The sequence below is a fragment of the Bos javanicus genome, chromosome 6, assembly GCF_032452875.1.
Source record: "Bos javanicus breed banteng chromosome 6, ARS-OSU_banteng_1.0, whole genome shotgun sequence".
Classification (NCBI taxonomy): Eukaryota; Metazoa; Chordata; class Mammalia; order Artiodactyla; family Bovidae; genus Bos; species Bos javanicus.
The window spans coordinates 17,610,138-17,622,278 of NC_083873.1; the positions used below are offsets into that span (position 1 = coordinate 17,610,138).

General features: G+C 43.5%; 1 protein-coding gene across 1 annotated transcript in view; it reads right to left on the minus strand.

Annotated features, from left to right (window-relative positions):
- HADH (hydroxyacyl-CoA dehydrogenase) overlaps positions 1-3,244 on the minus strand; it is a 43,580-nt gene extending 40,336 nt beyond the window's left edge. The window contains exon 1 of the mRNA XM_061419432.1: positions 2,963-3,244. Coding sequence (XP_061275416.1) covers positions 2,963-3,094 — 132 coding nt within the window. The 5' untranslated portion in view covers positions 3,095-3,244. The remainder of the gene's footprint in view (positions 1-2,962) is intronic.
- Positions 3,245-12,141: the final 8,897 nt, after the last annotated feature.

The window sequence follows — 12,141 nt, forward strand, 5'->3', positions numbered from 1 at the left end:
AAATTTTAAAGTATTAAAAATGTAAATAGAACTACACCTTGATTAAAATTTAAACTACTTCAGAAAGAGTTCTGGAGAATGAAGCTAAATGCAAATTAAGGGCGTAATTTAGGTGTTACTTTGTGCTTATGCTTTTAAAGCTTTACTGAAGAGGATAAAAAACGCCTTCCCTCTTTTCAGAGGTCCCCGTAACAAACTGCATTGCCAACTGGCATTCACCTTGAAGATCAAACAAGAAGGGACAGAAGCACAACCAACACTCTCCATCTGAATATTACAGTCCTACCACAGCAGCAAGATCAGAGATGGGAATGCTGTGAGGGGACAATGACAAAAGGACAAGGCTAACGCCATAAAGGTAATAACCCTCAAGACAGCTAACATTCGAGTTCCTACTAAACGCCACTGTGCTAAGGGCTTGATGTGTGCTAATCCATTTGATCCCTTCACTCTCCCGGAGGCTGCTCCTACCTCAGAGATTAGTAAAATAAGGCACAGAAGCACGTTTCCCATATCAGTACTGCCAATGTGAGGCAGGCCAGTACAGGCCATCCCAGCTCCCCACAGTGAACTGAATACAATCTACAGTCAAGATGTAGCAACTAAGAAGTCTATGGCACTAAATAAGCAAAACAGATTTAGCCAGTACCAAAAGCTGTAGGTCAAGGAGCATCAAGAATGAGGCACCACTGCCTCAAATGGCATGATCTAGGGTAGAGTGCAAAAACAGATCAAAGCCAACCGACTGGCAGAAAGTGGCACAGAGATATTCTTCAGCAAAGGGTGGTTCCCCTCCACAGGATTAAAACTGCTACCCACAGTGGCTGAGGCTCTTTTAAACCTTGTTATGTAAGGACAGAATTACTTAAATCTTTGGTCTTTATCAACTTCTTGAATGACAGTTCCATTATATTTCCATTCTGAGGGGTAAACAGCTTTCTTTTTAACACCTTAGGTTTCAAAAGGCACACCTTGGTCCAACTATGCAAGGATGTGATCTACAAGTCTGAACTGCACAAGCTCCTCCCTTCTTTCTCAGATGAAAGCTCCAACATCATACTTATAATTTAAGGTTCTACCTGTGTGCATTTTTGTACTACATAACACTCTTTTTTGGCCAATAATGGATACAACATTCCAAGAACTGAGCAACTTGAATTTGTACAAAAGCTGAAGTGACACTTTCAACTTAGCTTCTAATCCTCTTCCACTGATGTCTTGACGGGACCATCAACTATAGTTTCTAACCCATTTCCTGTATTGTTATTGGGAGCTTAAGGCTCTAATCAGAGAAGGCGATGGCACCCCACTCCAGTACTCTTGCCTGGAAAACCCCATGGACGGAGGAGCCTGGTGGGCTGCAGTCCAAGGGGTAGCTAAGAGTTGGACAGGACTGAGCGACTTCACTTTCACTTTTCACTTTCATGTATAGGAGAAGGAAATGGCAACCCACCCCAGTGTTCTTGCCTGGAGAATCCCAGGGAGGACGGAGCCTGGTGGGCTGCTGTCTATGGGGTCGCACAGAGTCGGACACGACTGAAGCGACATAGCAGCAGCAGCAGCAGCAAGGCTCTAATACCTTGCCACTAAGATGCTGTTTACAGGTTTTAAGCAAATATAGTATTTTATACCTGCCCAGGATAAATCTCTCTCTCATGGCACAGGGAGCTTTGGGTGGAGCAGGGATATACAAAGGCATTCAACCTAAACTTTCTTTTGAGTATCATGTAGTATATAAAGTGTAGAACTTTCAAGGTTAAAGGGACTTACTCCTCCCACCTCACATATAATAAAGATTCCAGAACCCAGCACCAGGCATGTACACAATAAACAGGGTGATCTGAGAAGAAACAGGAGCATCTCAGGGTAAAACATTAATGAAATACAGATTTCAAGAGAAATTGCTCTCAAATTAATATGTTGCAAAAAACCTGCAGTGTAGGAAACTTTAAGGTATTACTAATAAAATATTTTTCTAAAAAGGAAGCACAGAAAACAGACGCTGTAGCTAGAAACAGACAATAAAAAAAAAAAAAAATTAAACTCTTATCATGATCACTCCTCCAAGAAAAATTAGATAAATGCTCCCCGCCCACAATACAAGTAGCAAAGGGCTGAAATGCTGAGAATATTATCAGCTAAGCTATGAAAATCACGGCTACCTGATCCGATCTAGAAAATAACCGTTAAATATCAGTAAGTAAAAATACAAGAATCACAGCGTGTGTGTGTGCGCGCGCGCCTGCTCAGTCGTGTCCGACTCTTTGTGACCCCATGGACTGCAGCCCGCCAGGGTCCTCTGTCCATGGAATTCTCCAGGCAAGAATCCTGGAGTGGGCTGCCATTTCCTCCTCCAGGGGATCTTCCCAACCCAGGACCTAGGTAATAACTGCACACCTGACCCTGAATCACAGCTCAGCTGGAACCGGGCAGAGTCCTGCAGATGCAGCGAGATTAGAGGCTTCTTCAGAGCCCTCAGTCGCCCCCTCCCCCAGTCTCCCCAGCGCCAGAGGGCACTGGGTCAAAGACATCTCGTGCAGCTGTTAGTGAAGTCTCAGGGCCTCACAAGCTCCGATTGGGTAACTTTACAAAATGCTACAAAAGTGCTGACTACTATTCTTTTCAGCAAGCAAACACTCGGAGGGGAGAAAGACCATTTAGGAGAGCAGAAAACTGCTCTGACTAACGACTGCAGAATAACTGATAAAATTAAAAGTGATCGCAGTCCGGGTCTCGGGAAGCAAACCCCGAAACTGAGGCTCGGCCCAAAGACACTAGACCTTGGGAGGAGTGGAGACCCACAGGCCCAGAAATTTCAAACTACACGGGGGAGGGTCGGGATGAAGACTCCCGTGGCGCTGGCCTCGGGCCGGACACTCCACTCCGTGTCACGGCCCGCCAGCGCCTTCCTATCAGGACGGGCAGAGAAACGAGCGGGCAGAGGTGCCCGCGGACGGCCCACCTGGGCAATGCCGGCGCCCATCAGCCCACCGCCGATGACAGTCACGTGCTTGACGAGGATTTTTTTCGCCGAGGCCGCGGCGCTGGAGGAGGAGGACATGGAGCGCACGAACTGCCTGGTCACGAAAGCCATGGAGCAGATGGCGAAAGCAGCGACAGGCACAAGACCTGGCTAAGTAGCAACCTGCACGGAGCCCAAGAAACAGCAGCGACCCGACGTCAGGGGGCGGAGGCCCAGGCGCCCAGGAGCCCGCGCGCCCTGGGCGTCGCCGTGACGTCACCGACGGCTGGGCGTAGCCTCGCGGCCCGCTTTCCCCATTGGCCGAGGCCCCAGGGACGGCGTTCGAACGTCCGTGCGCGGCGTCCAAGCCCCATTGGGCTGGTTCGGGCAGCCGCCCGCGTCTGGAGAATCCGAAGACCTGAACTCAGTCACCGCTACCAGGCCAGACGCGGAGGGGCGGTTAGCGCTCGGGTACCGGCCCAGTGTTTCCTCGGAAAAGCCACGGACCCCTTGTAAGTCGAAGTCGGTGGTGTTTCCTTGTTGACTCCTCGCTGTTAGCCCTCGTGTAAAACTCGGCGCCGAATAAATACGTGCTGTTTTGCAGTGGTGATGGGGGAACCAAAAATGAGCACCTTCCATTCACGTCAGCAAATAACCAAGTCTAGGGAATATTCTGTCAGATCAGACCAGTCGCTCAGTCGTGTCCGACTCTTGCGACCGCATGAATCGCAGCACGCCAGGCCTCCCTGTCCATCACCAACTCCGGGAGTTCACTGAGACTCCTGTCCATCGAGTCAGTGATGCCATCCAGCCATCTCATCCTCTGTCGTCCCCTTCTCCTCTTGCCCCCAATCCCTTCCAGCATCAGAGTCTTTTCCAATGAGTCAACTCTTCGCATGAGGTGGCCAAAGTACTGGAGTTTCAGCTTTAGCATCATTCCTTCCAAAGAAATCCCAGGACTGATCTTCAGAATGGACTGGTTGGATCTCCTTGCAGTCCAAGGGACTCTCAAGAGTCTTCTCCAACACCACAGTTCAAAAGCATCAATTCTTCCGCGCTCAGCCTTCTTCACAGTCCAACTCTCACATCCATACATGACCACAGGAAAAACCATAGCCTTGACTAGACGAACCTTTGTTGGCAAAGTAATGTCTCTGCTTTTCAATATGCTGTCTAGGTTGGTCATAACTTTCCTTCCAAGGAGTAAGCGTCTTTTAATTTCATGGCTGCAGTCACCATCTGCAGTGATTCTGGAGCCCAGAAAAATAAAGTCTGACACTGTTTCCCCATCTATTTCCCTTGAAGTGATGGGACTGGATGCCATGATCTTCGTTTTCTGAATGTTGAGCTTTAAGCCAACTTATTCACTCTCCACTTTCACCTTCATCAAGAGGCTTTTTAGTTCCTCTTCACTTTCTGCCATAAGGGTGGTGTCATCTACATATCTGAGGTTATTGATATTTCTCCTGGCAATCTTGATTCCCGCTTGTGTTTCTTTCAGTCCAGCGTTTCTCATGATGTACTCTGCATATAAGTTAAATAAACTGGGTGACAATATACAGCCTTGATGTACCCCTTTTCCTATTTGGAATCAGTCTGTTGTTCCATGTCCAGTTCTAACTGTTGCTTCTTGACCTGCATACAAATTTCTCAAGAGGCAGATCAGGTGGTCTGGTATTCCCATCTCTTACAGAATTTTCCACAGTTTATTGTGATCCACACAGTCAAAGGCTTTGGCATAGTCAATAAAGCAGAAATAGGGAATATTCTAACCCAGTTCGTATTGTTCCTGCTAAAAACGGAAGGAAATAAAGTGCTCACAGCCAAAGCAATGTCTACTGACACATGAGTTTTAATGTAAAAATCAGGCCCACTAAGCGAAAGAGAGATTTAACCTTTAATTGCCCATTTCAACTTTACATCTTTATCAATGCAGGGAGCGAACATGTGGACAGTTTAGTCAAAGAGCAACCTTTGTAGTGTAACTGATAACAATAGGCCAGTTTTCTCATGTGAGTAATTTTTAGTTACTGTGCCTTAGTAATACAGAATTTTTAAATTTTATTTTTAAATATTTTATAACGATTCGCCAACCCACCATCCAAAGTCGGCCTCTTCCTATTGGAAGTAACTTACATAGTGAATCCCTTGTTCACCATTCCTTTGCTTTCATCTCATTTCTAATTCTGTAAAAATACGGGAGAAGTGCTTGTGTTGAGCACTCCGTTAGGCTTGGGACATTTCTAAGGAGATCATTATTGGCTGAAGACACTGTCACATCCAAATAAAGTCTGTTAAGTGCCATAGAGTGTGTGTGTGTGTGTGTGCATATGTTCATTGCTCATTCGTGTCGGAATCTTTGTGACCCTACTGACTGTAGCCTACCAGACTCCTCTTGCAAAAACCAACAAGACTAGAATTGAAACGAGTAGATTACACAGAAAACCTAGTAACTTGAACAGATGAGTTAATTTATGAAGAAAAAAGCATTCCAGGCACAGGAAGCAGTACATGTAAAGGTAGAAATGTAAAAAAATATTGCCCACACGAAAAGGATGAGGAATTAGATATGTTTAGGGGTGAAGCTAGGATGGTAGAATAGGAGGATGCACAGATGATTCTTTCAGTGGATTTTCGTTCTTATTTCAAAGTTGTGTCTAATGCTAAGCCAAACATATTGTCATCACCACATATATTTTTTTAATGAGTTTAAATGCTAAGTCACTTCAGTTGTGTCCAAGTCTTTGTGATCCTATGGACTGTAGCCCACCAGTCTCCTCTGTCTGTGGAATTCTCCAGGCAAGAATACTGGAGTGGGTTGCCATGCCCTCCTCTAGGGGATCTTCCCGACATGGATGAAATTCATGGATCTCATTAGCAGGCAGTTTCTTCACCACTAGCGCCACCTGGGAAGCGCTTTATTGTGTGTAATGTAAAACATAATGCCCAAGTAATTGGTACGTTTTCAGATCTCTGAAATGGCAACCCACTCCAGTGTTCTTGCCTGGAGAATCCTAGGGACAGAGGAGCCTGGTGGGTTGCCGTCTATGGGGTCACACAGAGTCGGACACGACTGAAGCAATTTAGCAGTAGATCTCTGATTTCCTTTCCTCAGAAAAGAAAGAACCACTACAGTATTTTTCAGCAAATCTGAGCCCATCTGTATTATGTGAAGAAAGGAGCACTGGAGTGAGCATCAAGAGTCCTGCTCAGTCCCTGGTGTGGAGTATGACCATCTGCAGACAACCTGGGCTTCAGGCACCTTTCCAGCTGTATTACACTCAGAGTGTAACCCTCATTTACACTCCTCTGAACCAGGAAGGCCACACTGACCTCTATTCCTGCCCAGTCCTGATCAGATGACAGTTACAATAGAATCATTCTTCTTTTTGCCAGAAATGCAATTCTTTTCCTAAGTGCAACCTTGGGCTTCTGGGCACCTGGTAACAATTTCTGTAGTCCTTGACTTGCACCTTCACCCTGTTCTTGGGGTGGTGCTTCATTTCTCTCTGCAGGAAGAGTGGTATACTGGGAAGCATGGCCCTAGTCACTGATTAATTCAGAAACAGCAAAGGAAAGGGTATCCCTTTTTACAGGTAAGGAAACTGAGGCCCAGAGAGGTTCAGAAACTTAACTGAAGTCACACAGCTTAATGAATGGCACAGTAGAATTCAACCCCAAGACAGTCTCTTTTGGGGAGACTCATGTTTTTGACCACTATGTTTTTTGCCTCCCTTCATAGCAACCCTAAGGTGACCACTGCTATACAACTCCAAAGGTGAAGAAACTGAGGATCTGAGTGATTAAGGCATTTGTTAAATGTCACTCAGATTAATCACTGGCTAGGCTCGGATTTGAATCCATTCTAACATCACTCCTTTCATAATTTCATACTCCTTAGAAAGTGCTGCTGCTGCTAGAGGAGAAAAAAATGGGGGAGTGGGCTCCAGTAACACATAGGTATGTCTAGATTTGGAGCTTTAACTGTTATATTAATGTAATCATTAAGGTTAAGCAGATTAATATTTTTAGACCTTCCTGCTAATTAGCCCCGGTACTGTAAGTTTTGCACAGTGATTCCAGTATTTACACCTGAACACTCTATACAGCCATGTGTTTTATGCCATTCTGATTTCTAGCATGTGGACTTGTGCCTCTCAAACGGAAACATCCATTAATAATTCTCTGCTGATCACCTCTACTTGGAAACCCCTCAGCTACTTCACTGTAACTTACCAAATTTGAACCTATTATTTTTCTCCTCCCACAATGCTTTTTGCCTCCTCTTGCATTCATCATCTCAGTTCATGATGACCCTGGTCATCCACCAAGAGCGTTTTCCTTTTCCCTCACCACCATGTTGGTTGGTCAAATGTCATCGATTCCACTCATTGATTCCATCCAGGATTCCTCCCTTTTGTCCCCCTCTGCATTTATTCATACTGTCTCCCGAATAGAGGCTGAGCCCATTCCTAACATGCCTTGATGAAACTAATGTCTATTCCTCCCAGTTAATGTTTCACATTCTTCTCAGACTGATTTCTCAAGTTATAAACTGGATCACTGCACTCCCATCCTTTTAAAAACTTTACCCACAGGATAATCACCTAACTTCTCAAGTCCTGGCCCCAGTACTCTAAACTCACTTATTTCTTTCTACTCCTTCTCAAATACTTTAAATCCTAGCCACAAAGAACCAAGTTGATTTCCTAGCTTATAAATTGGAAACTGTCTGATATAAAGGTCCTAATATTTATAAATGAGTTGAAGGGTAAAATATATTTTGACTAACTATACTTCTGAGATTTTCAGAGCCAGGTATTTATTTATTTATTATTTTATTGAAGGGGAGGAAGCAAGGGTAAAACAAGCATTTAACAAGTGCTTAATTTGCCAGGCTCTGTGCCAAGCTTGTGACGTGTATCTTCCCATCCACTCCCATCAGTCTAACGTTACTGTTTCATAATGTATATGTTTATTTATACTCATTCATTATATTCATATAATTAAATATAATACATAATTATACTCATAATGCATATGTATATTTCATAATGTGTATGTTTCACATACGGGACAACTGAAGCTTAGAGCAGAAAATAACTTGCCTGATGTGTGATAGGGAGAGAGCACAGAGCCAGGTGTTGAGCCCCAGGCTACCCGAGTGCAAAGCTGTTGCTCATAACCGATGTCCTAACCTACTTCATCATGATGGATATGTTACAGCAGAGTAGTGAGGATGATTAGAAGGTTTTCAAGCAGAGAACATTTATAAGGACATTTCAGACAGAAAAGTGTATATGTAGCCTGTAAAGGAACAAAGAATAGAGAGTGGTCTGGAAATACAGTGAATGCAGGATGGATAACAAAAGCCCGGGGAACTTTCAGGTGAATGAAGATGAGATTGGAAAGGTAGGCAGGGGCCAGATCAGAGTGGATGTTTTTATGAGAATCGTAATCACAGTCATGTTCTTTTCAGTTTGTTTTGTTTAGAAATAACTGAACTTATAGAAAAGTTTCAAGAATAGTGCAAAGAAACCCATATACCTCTTACCCACATTTGAAAGTGAAAGTGAAGTCGCTCAGTTGTGTCCACCTCTTTGCGACCCCATGGATCGTAGCCTACTAGGCTCCTCCATCCATGGAATTTTCCAGGCAAGTGTACTGGAGTGGGTTGCCATTTCCTTCTCCAGGGGATCTTCCCAACCCAGGGATCAAACCCAGGTCTCCCACATTGCAGGCAGACGCTTTACCATCTGAGCCACCAGGGAAGCCCAACCCACTTTTACCTATTGCTAATATTTTATCAAATTGCTTTATCTTATCAATTGTCTATATCTATTTTTCTATAATAGATATTTTATATACATATGATGAATAATTTCTGAACCGCTTAAAGGTAAGTTACATACATCATGGTCCTTTATAATATTTCAATGCATGTTTCCTAGGGATAGGGTGATTCTCTTATATAACAATAGTAATCAACTTTAGTAAATTTAATATGATACAACATTTCTATCCATTTGGGCACCTGTAATCCAATTTAGTTAATTGACCTAGTAATGTCCTTTATAGTTCTTTTTTCTTCTAGTACTTAATCCAGTCTAGAGTCACATATGGCATGACTCTAGACTATTTCTGTCTCTCTCTCCCCCTCTTTACAATAACAGCTTTATTGAAGTTTTAATTTGTTTTTATTTTTATGTTGAAGTGCCGGCTTTCCCATAAACATGAGTTTGTATACAAGGAAACCATAGAAAGGACCAAATATCCTTGGAAGGTATCTTTTAAAAACTATAATAATCATCAAATCACTACAAGTCTTTGCATTTCAAGTAGGAAGAGGATTGCTAAACAAACTCAGATTGGAAAAAAGCACAAGAAGAACAAATGCTGCCAAGTGGGGTACAATGGGAGAAGAGAGTTTTCAGTGGCGGAACTTCCATCTTTAGCATCATGTATTAGAAATGCCAAATTGATATATTTGTTGTGGAAAATTGTCTTTTAAATGAGGCACAACCTAAAGAAAGAAAACTGAGTAATAAATCTGAATAAGAAGGAACTATAAGATATAGGTCATTTAGTAGTATTCTTCTCATTGTTGCATTAGTAATTTAATTTTAAACATGTTTGAGAAAAATAACCACAGTCTTCTGGTCTGTTTGACATTCTACTATATTTTCTTGGGCTGTTTCTCAGTATATTTGTGCTGTGTTGTGCTCAGTCATGTCTGACTCTTTGCAACCCTGTGGAATGTAGCCTCTAGGCTCCTCTATCTGTGGAATTTTCCAGGCAAGAATACTGGAGTGAGTTGCTATTTCCTTCTCCAGGGGATCTTCCTGACCCAGGGATTGGACCTGTGTCTCCTGCGTTGGCAAGTGGATTCTTTACCACTGCGGCACTTATACCCCTTGTCAATATTTCTTTGAAATAAAACTACAACTCGAGATGAGGCATCCTTGCAAGTCATATTTTACATGATGAACATGCTCCTGTGATGTATCTGAGATTTGCTTCATAATAAATCAGTACAGAATGAGGCTGGTGGGAAGTGGGATAGTGTAGATGAAACAAGATTTGAGCTTAACTTCTGTATGTGTTTCAAAATGTCCATAATTTTTTTATGCTTGGAAAAGTCGCTTCCCATTCCCATATCAGATATTTCAGAAATACATAAAAATGTATTATTTTTACTTATTAGACCTCTTGGGATGAATTTGGGTGTTTGGAAAAGAGGGAAGAGTTGTTTAATTTTCTAAGTAATTAACCAGTTGCCCTTCCCAGGTTGCGCCAGTGATAATGAAAGCACCTGACAATGCAGGAAACGCAAGAGATGCGTTTGACCCCCTGGAGAAGGAAACAGCAACTCAGCCCAGCATTCTTGCCTGGAAAATTCCATGGACAGAGGAGCCTGGCGAGCTACAGTCCACGGGGTCACAAAGAGTGGACACGACTGAGCAGGCATGCAGCAACAGCCAATGGGCCCAGCACTGCTTTTTAAAGTATTTTGTTCTTTCATACTGTGATGCCAGAGGAGACTCTTGAAGAGTCTCTTGGATAGCAGAGAGATCAAACCAGTGAATCCTAAAGGAAATCAACCCTGATACTCATTGAAAGGACTGATGCTGAAGCTCCAATACTTTGGCCACCTGATGCAAAGAGCCGGCTCATTGGAAAAGACCCTGATACTAGGAAAGATTGAGGGCAGGAAGAGAAGGGGGCAACAGAGGATGAGATGGTTGGATGGCATCACTGATGCAATGGGCATGAATTTGAGCAAATTCCAGGAGACGGTGAAGGACAGGTAAGCCTGGTGTGCTGCAGTCCATGAAGTCACAGAGTTGGACACAACTGAGTGACTGAACAACAGCGTGATGCCACTTTTATACACTAGAGGATATGCTGTTTTGTTTCATTGATTCGTCTGAATATTCTGGCGTTAGTACAAAACTGTTTAGTGATTCATTACTTTAAAAGTAGTATCCAGGGACTTCCCGGTGGCCCAGTGGCTAAGCCCCCACACTTCCAATGCAGTGGATACAGATTCCATCCCTGGTCAGGAAATTAGGATCCCACATGCTGGCTGTGCAGACAAAATAAAAAGACAATGAAAAAAACAACAAAAAAAAGATAGTATCCACAAAGAAATAAATCCTTGTGTATATGGTCAAACAATTTTGGACAGAAGTATCAAGATCATTAATTGGGGAAGACAGCCTTTTCAACAAATAGTGTTGGGAAAACTGTTATCCACATGCATGAAAGTTAGACCCTTACCTTACACCAAATACAAAAGTCAATTCAAAATGGATCAAAGACCCTCACATAAAACCTAAAACTATAAAACTCTTAGAAGAAAACAGGGCGAAAGCCTCATGACATTGGATTTGGCAATGATTTCTTGGATATGACACTGAAGACACGGGCAACAAAAGAAAAAATAGACTGACTGCTGCTGCTGCTGCTAAGTCACTTCAGTCATGTCCGACTCTGTGTGACCCCACAGACGGAAGCCCACCAGGCTCCCCCGTCCCTGGGATTCTCCAGGCAAGAACACTGGAGTGGTTTGCCATTTGGACTTCATCAAAATTGAAAACTTTTGCATCAATGGTCCTCTGGCCAGAGGTGGAAGAGATGATGGAAACTGAGGATTTTAATAAACAGGGTAACTGTAAATAACGAGGAGGTCTCTGAAGGAAATAAACTGGGTGATAAATCAGGAAGTATTTTATCCACTTATGGTATTACAACAAAAACACCATAGACTTGAGATTTTTACAAATAAATTTATTTCATATGGTTCTGGAGGCTGTTGTTTAGTCACTAAGTCGTGTCTGACTCTTTTGTGACACTGTGGCCCACCAGGGTCCTCTGTCCATGGGATTTCCCAGGCAAGAATGCTAGGGTGGGTTGCCGTTTCCTTCTCTAGGGGATCTTCTGACCCAGGGATCAAACCTGCATCTCCTACATTGATCGGCGGATTCCTTACCACTGAGCCACCCTTCTGGAGGCTAGAAGTCCAAACTCAAGGCATCTGCAGATTCGGTGTCTGGTGAGAGCCTGCTTCCTGGTTCATGGACGGCTATCTCTGCACTGCGTTCTCATATGACAGAAGGGACCAGGCAGTTCTTGGGGCTCTTATAAGGACCCTAATCATTCATGAGGGCTCCACTCTC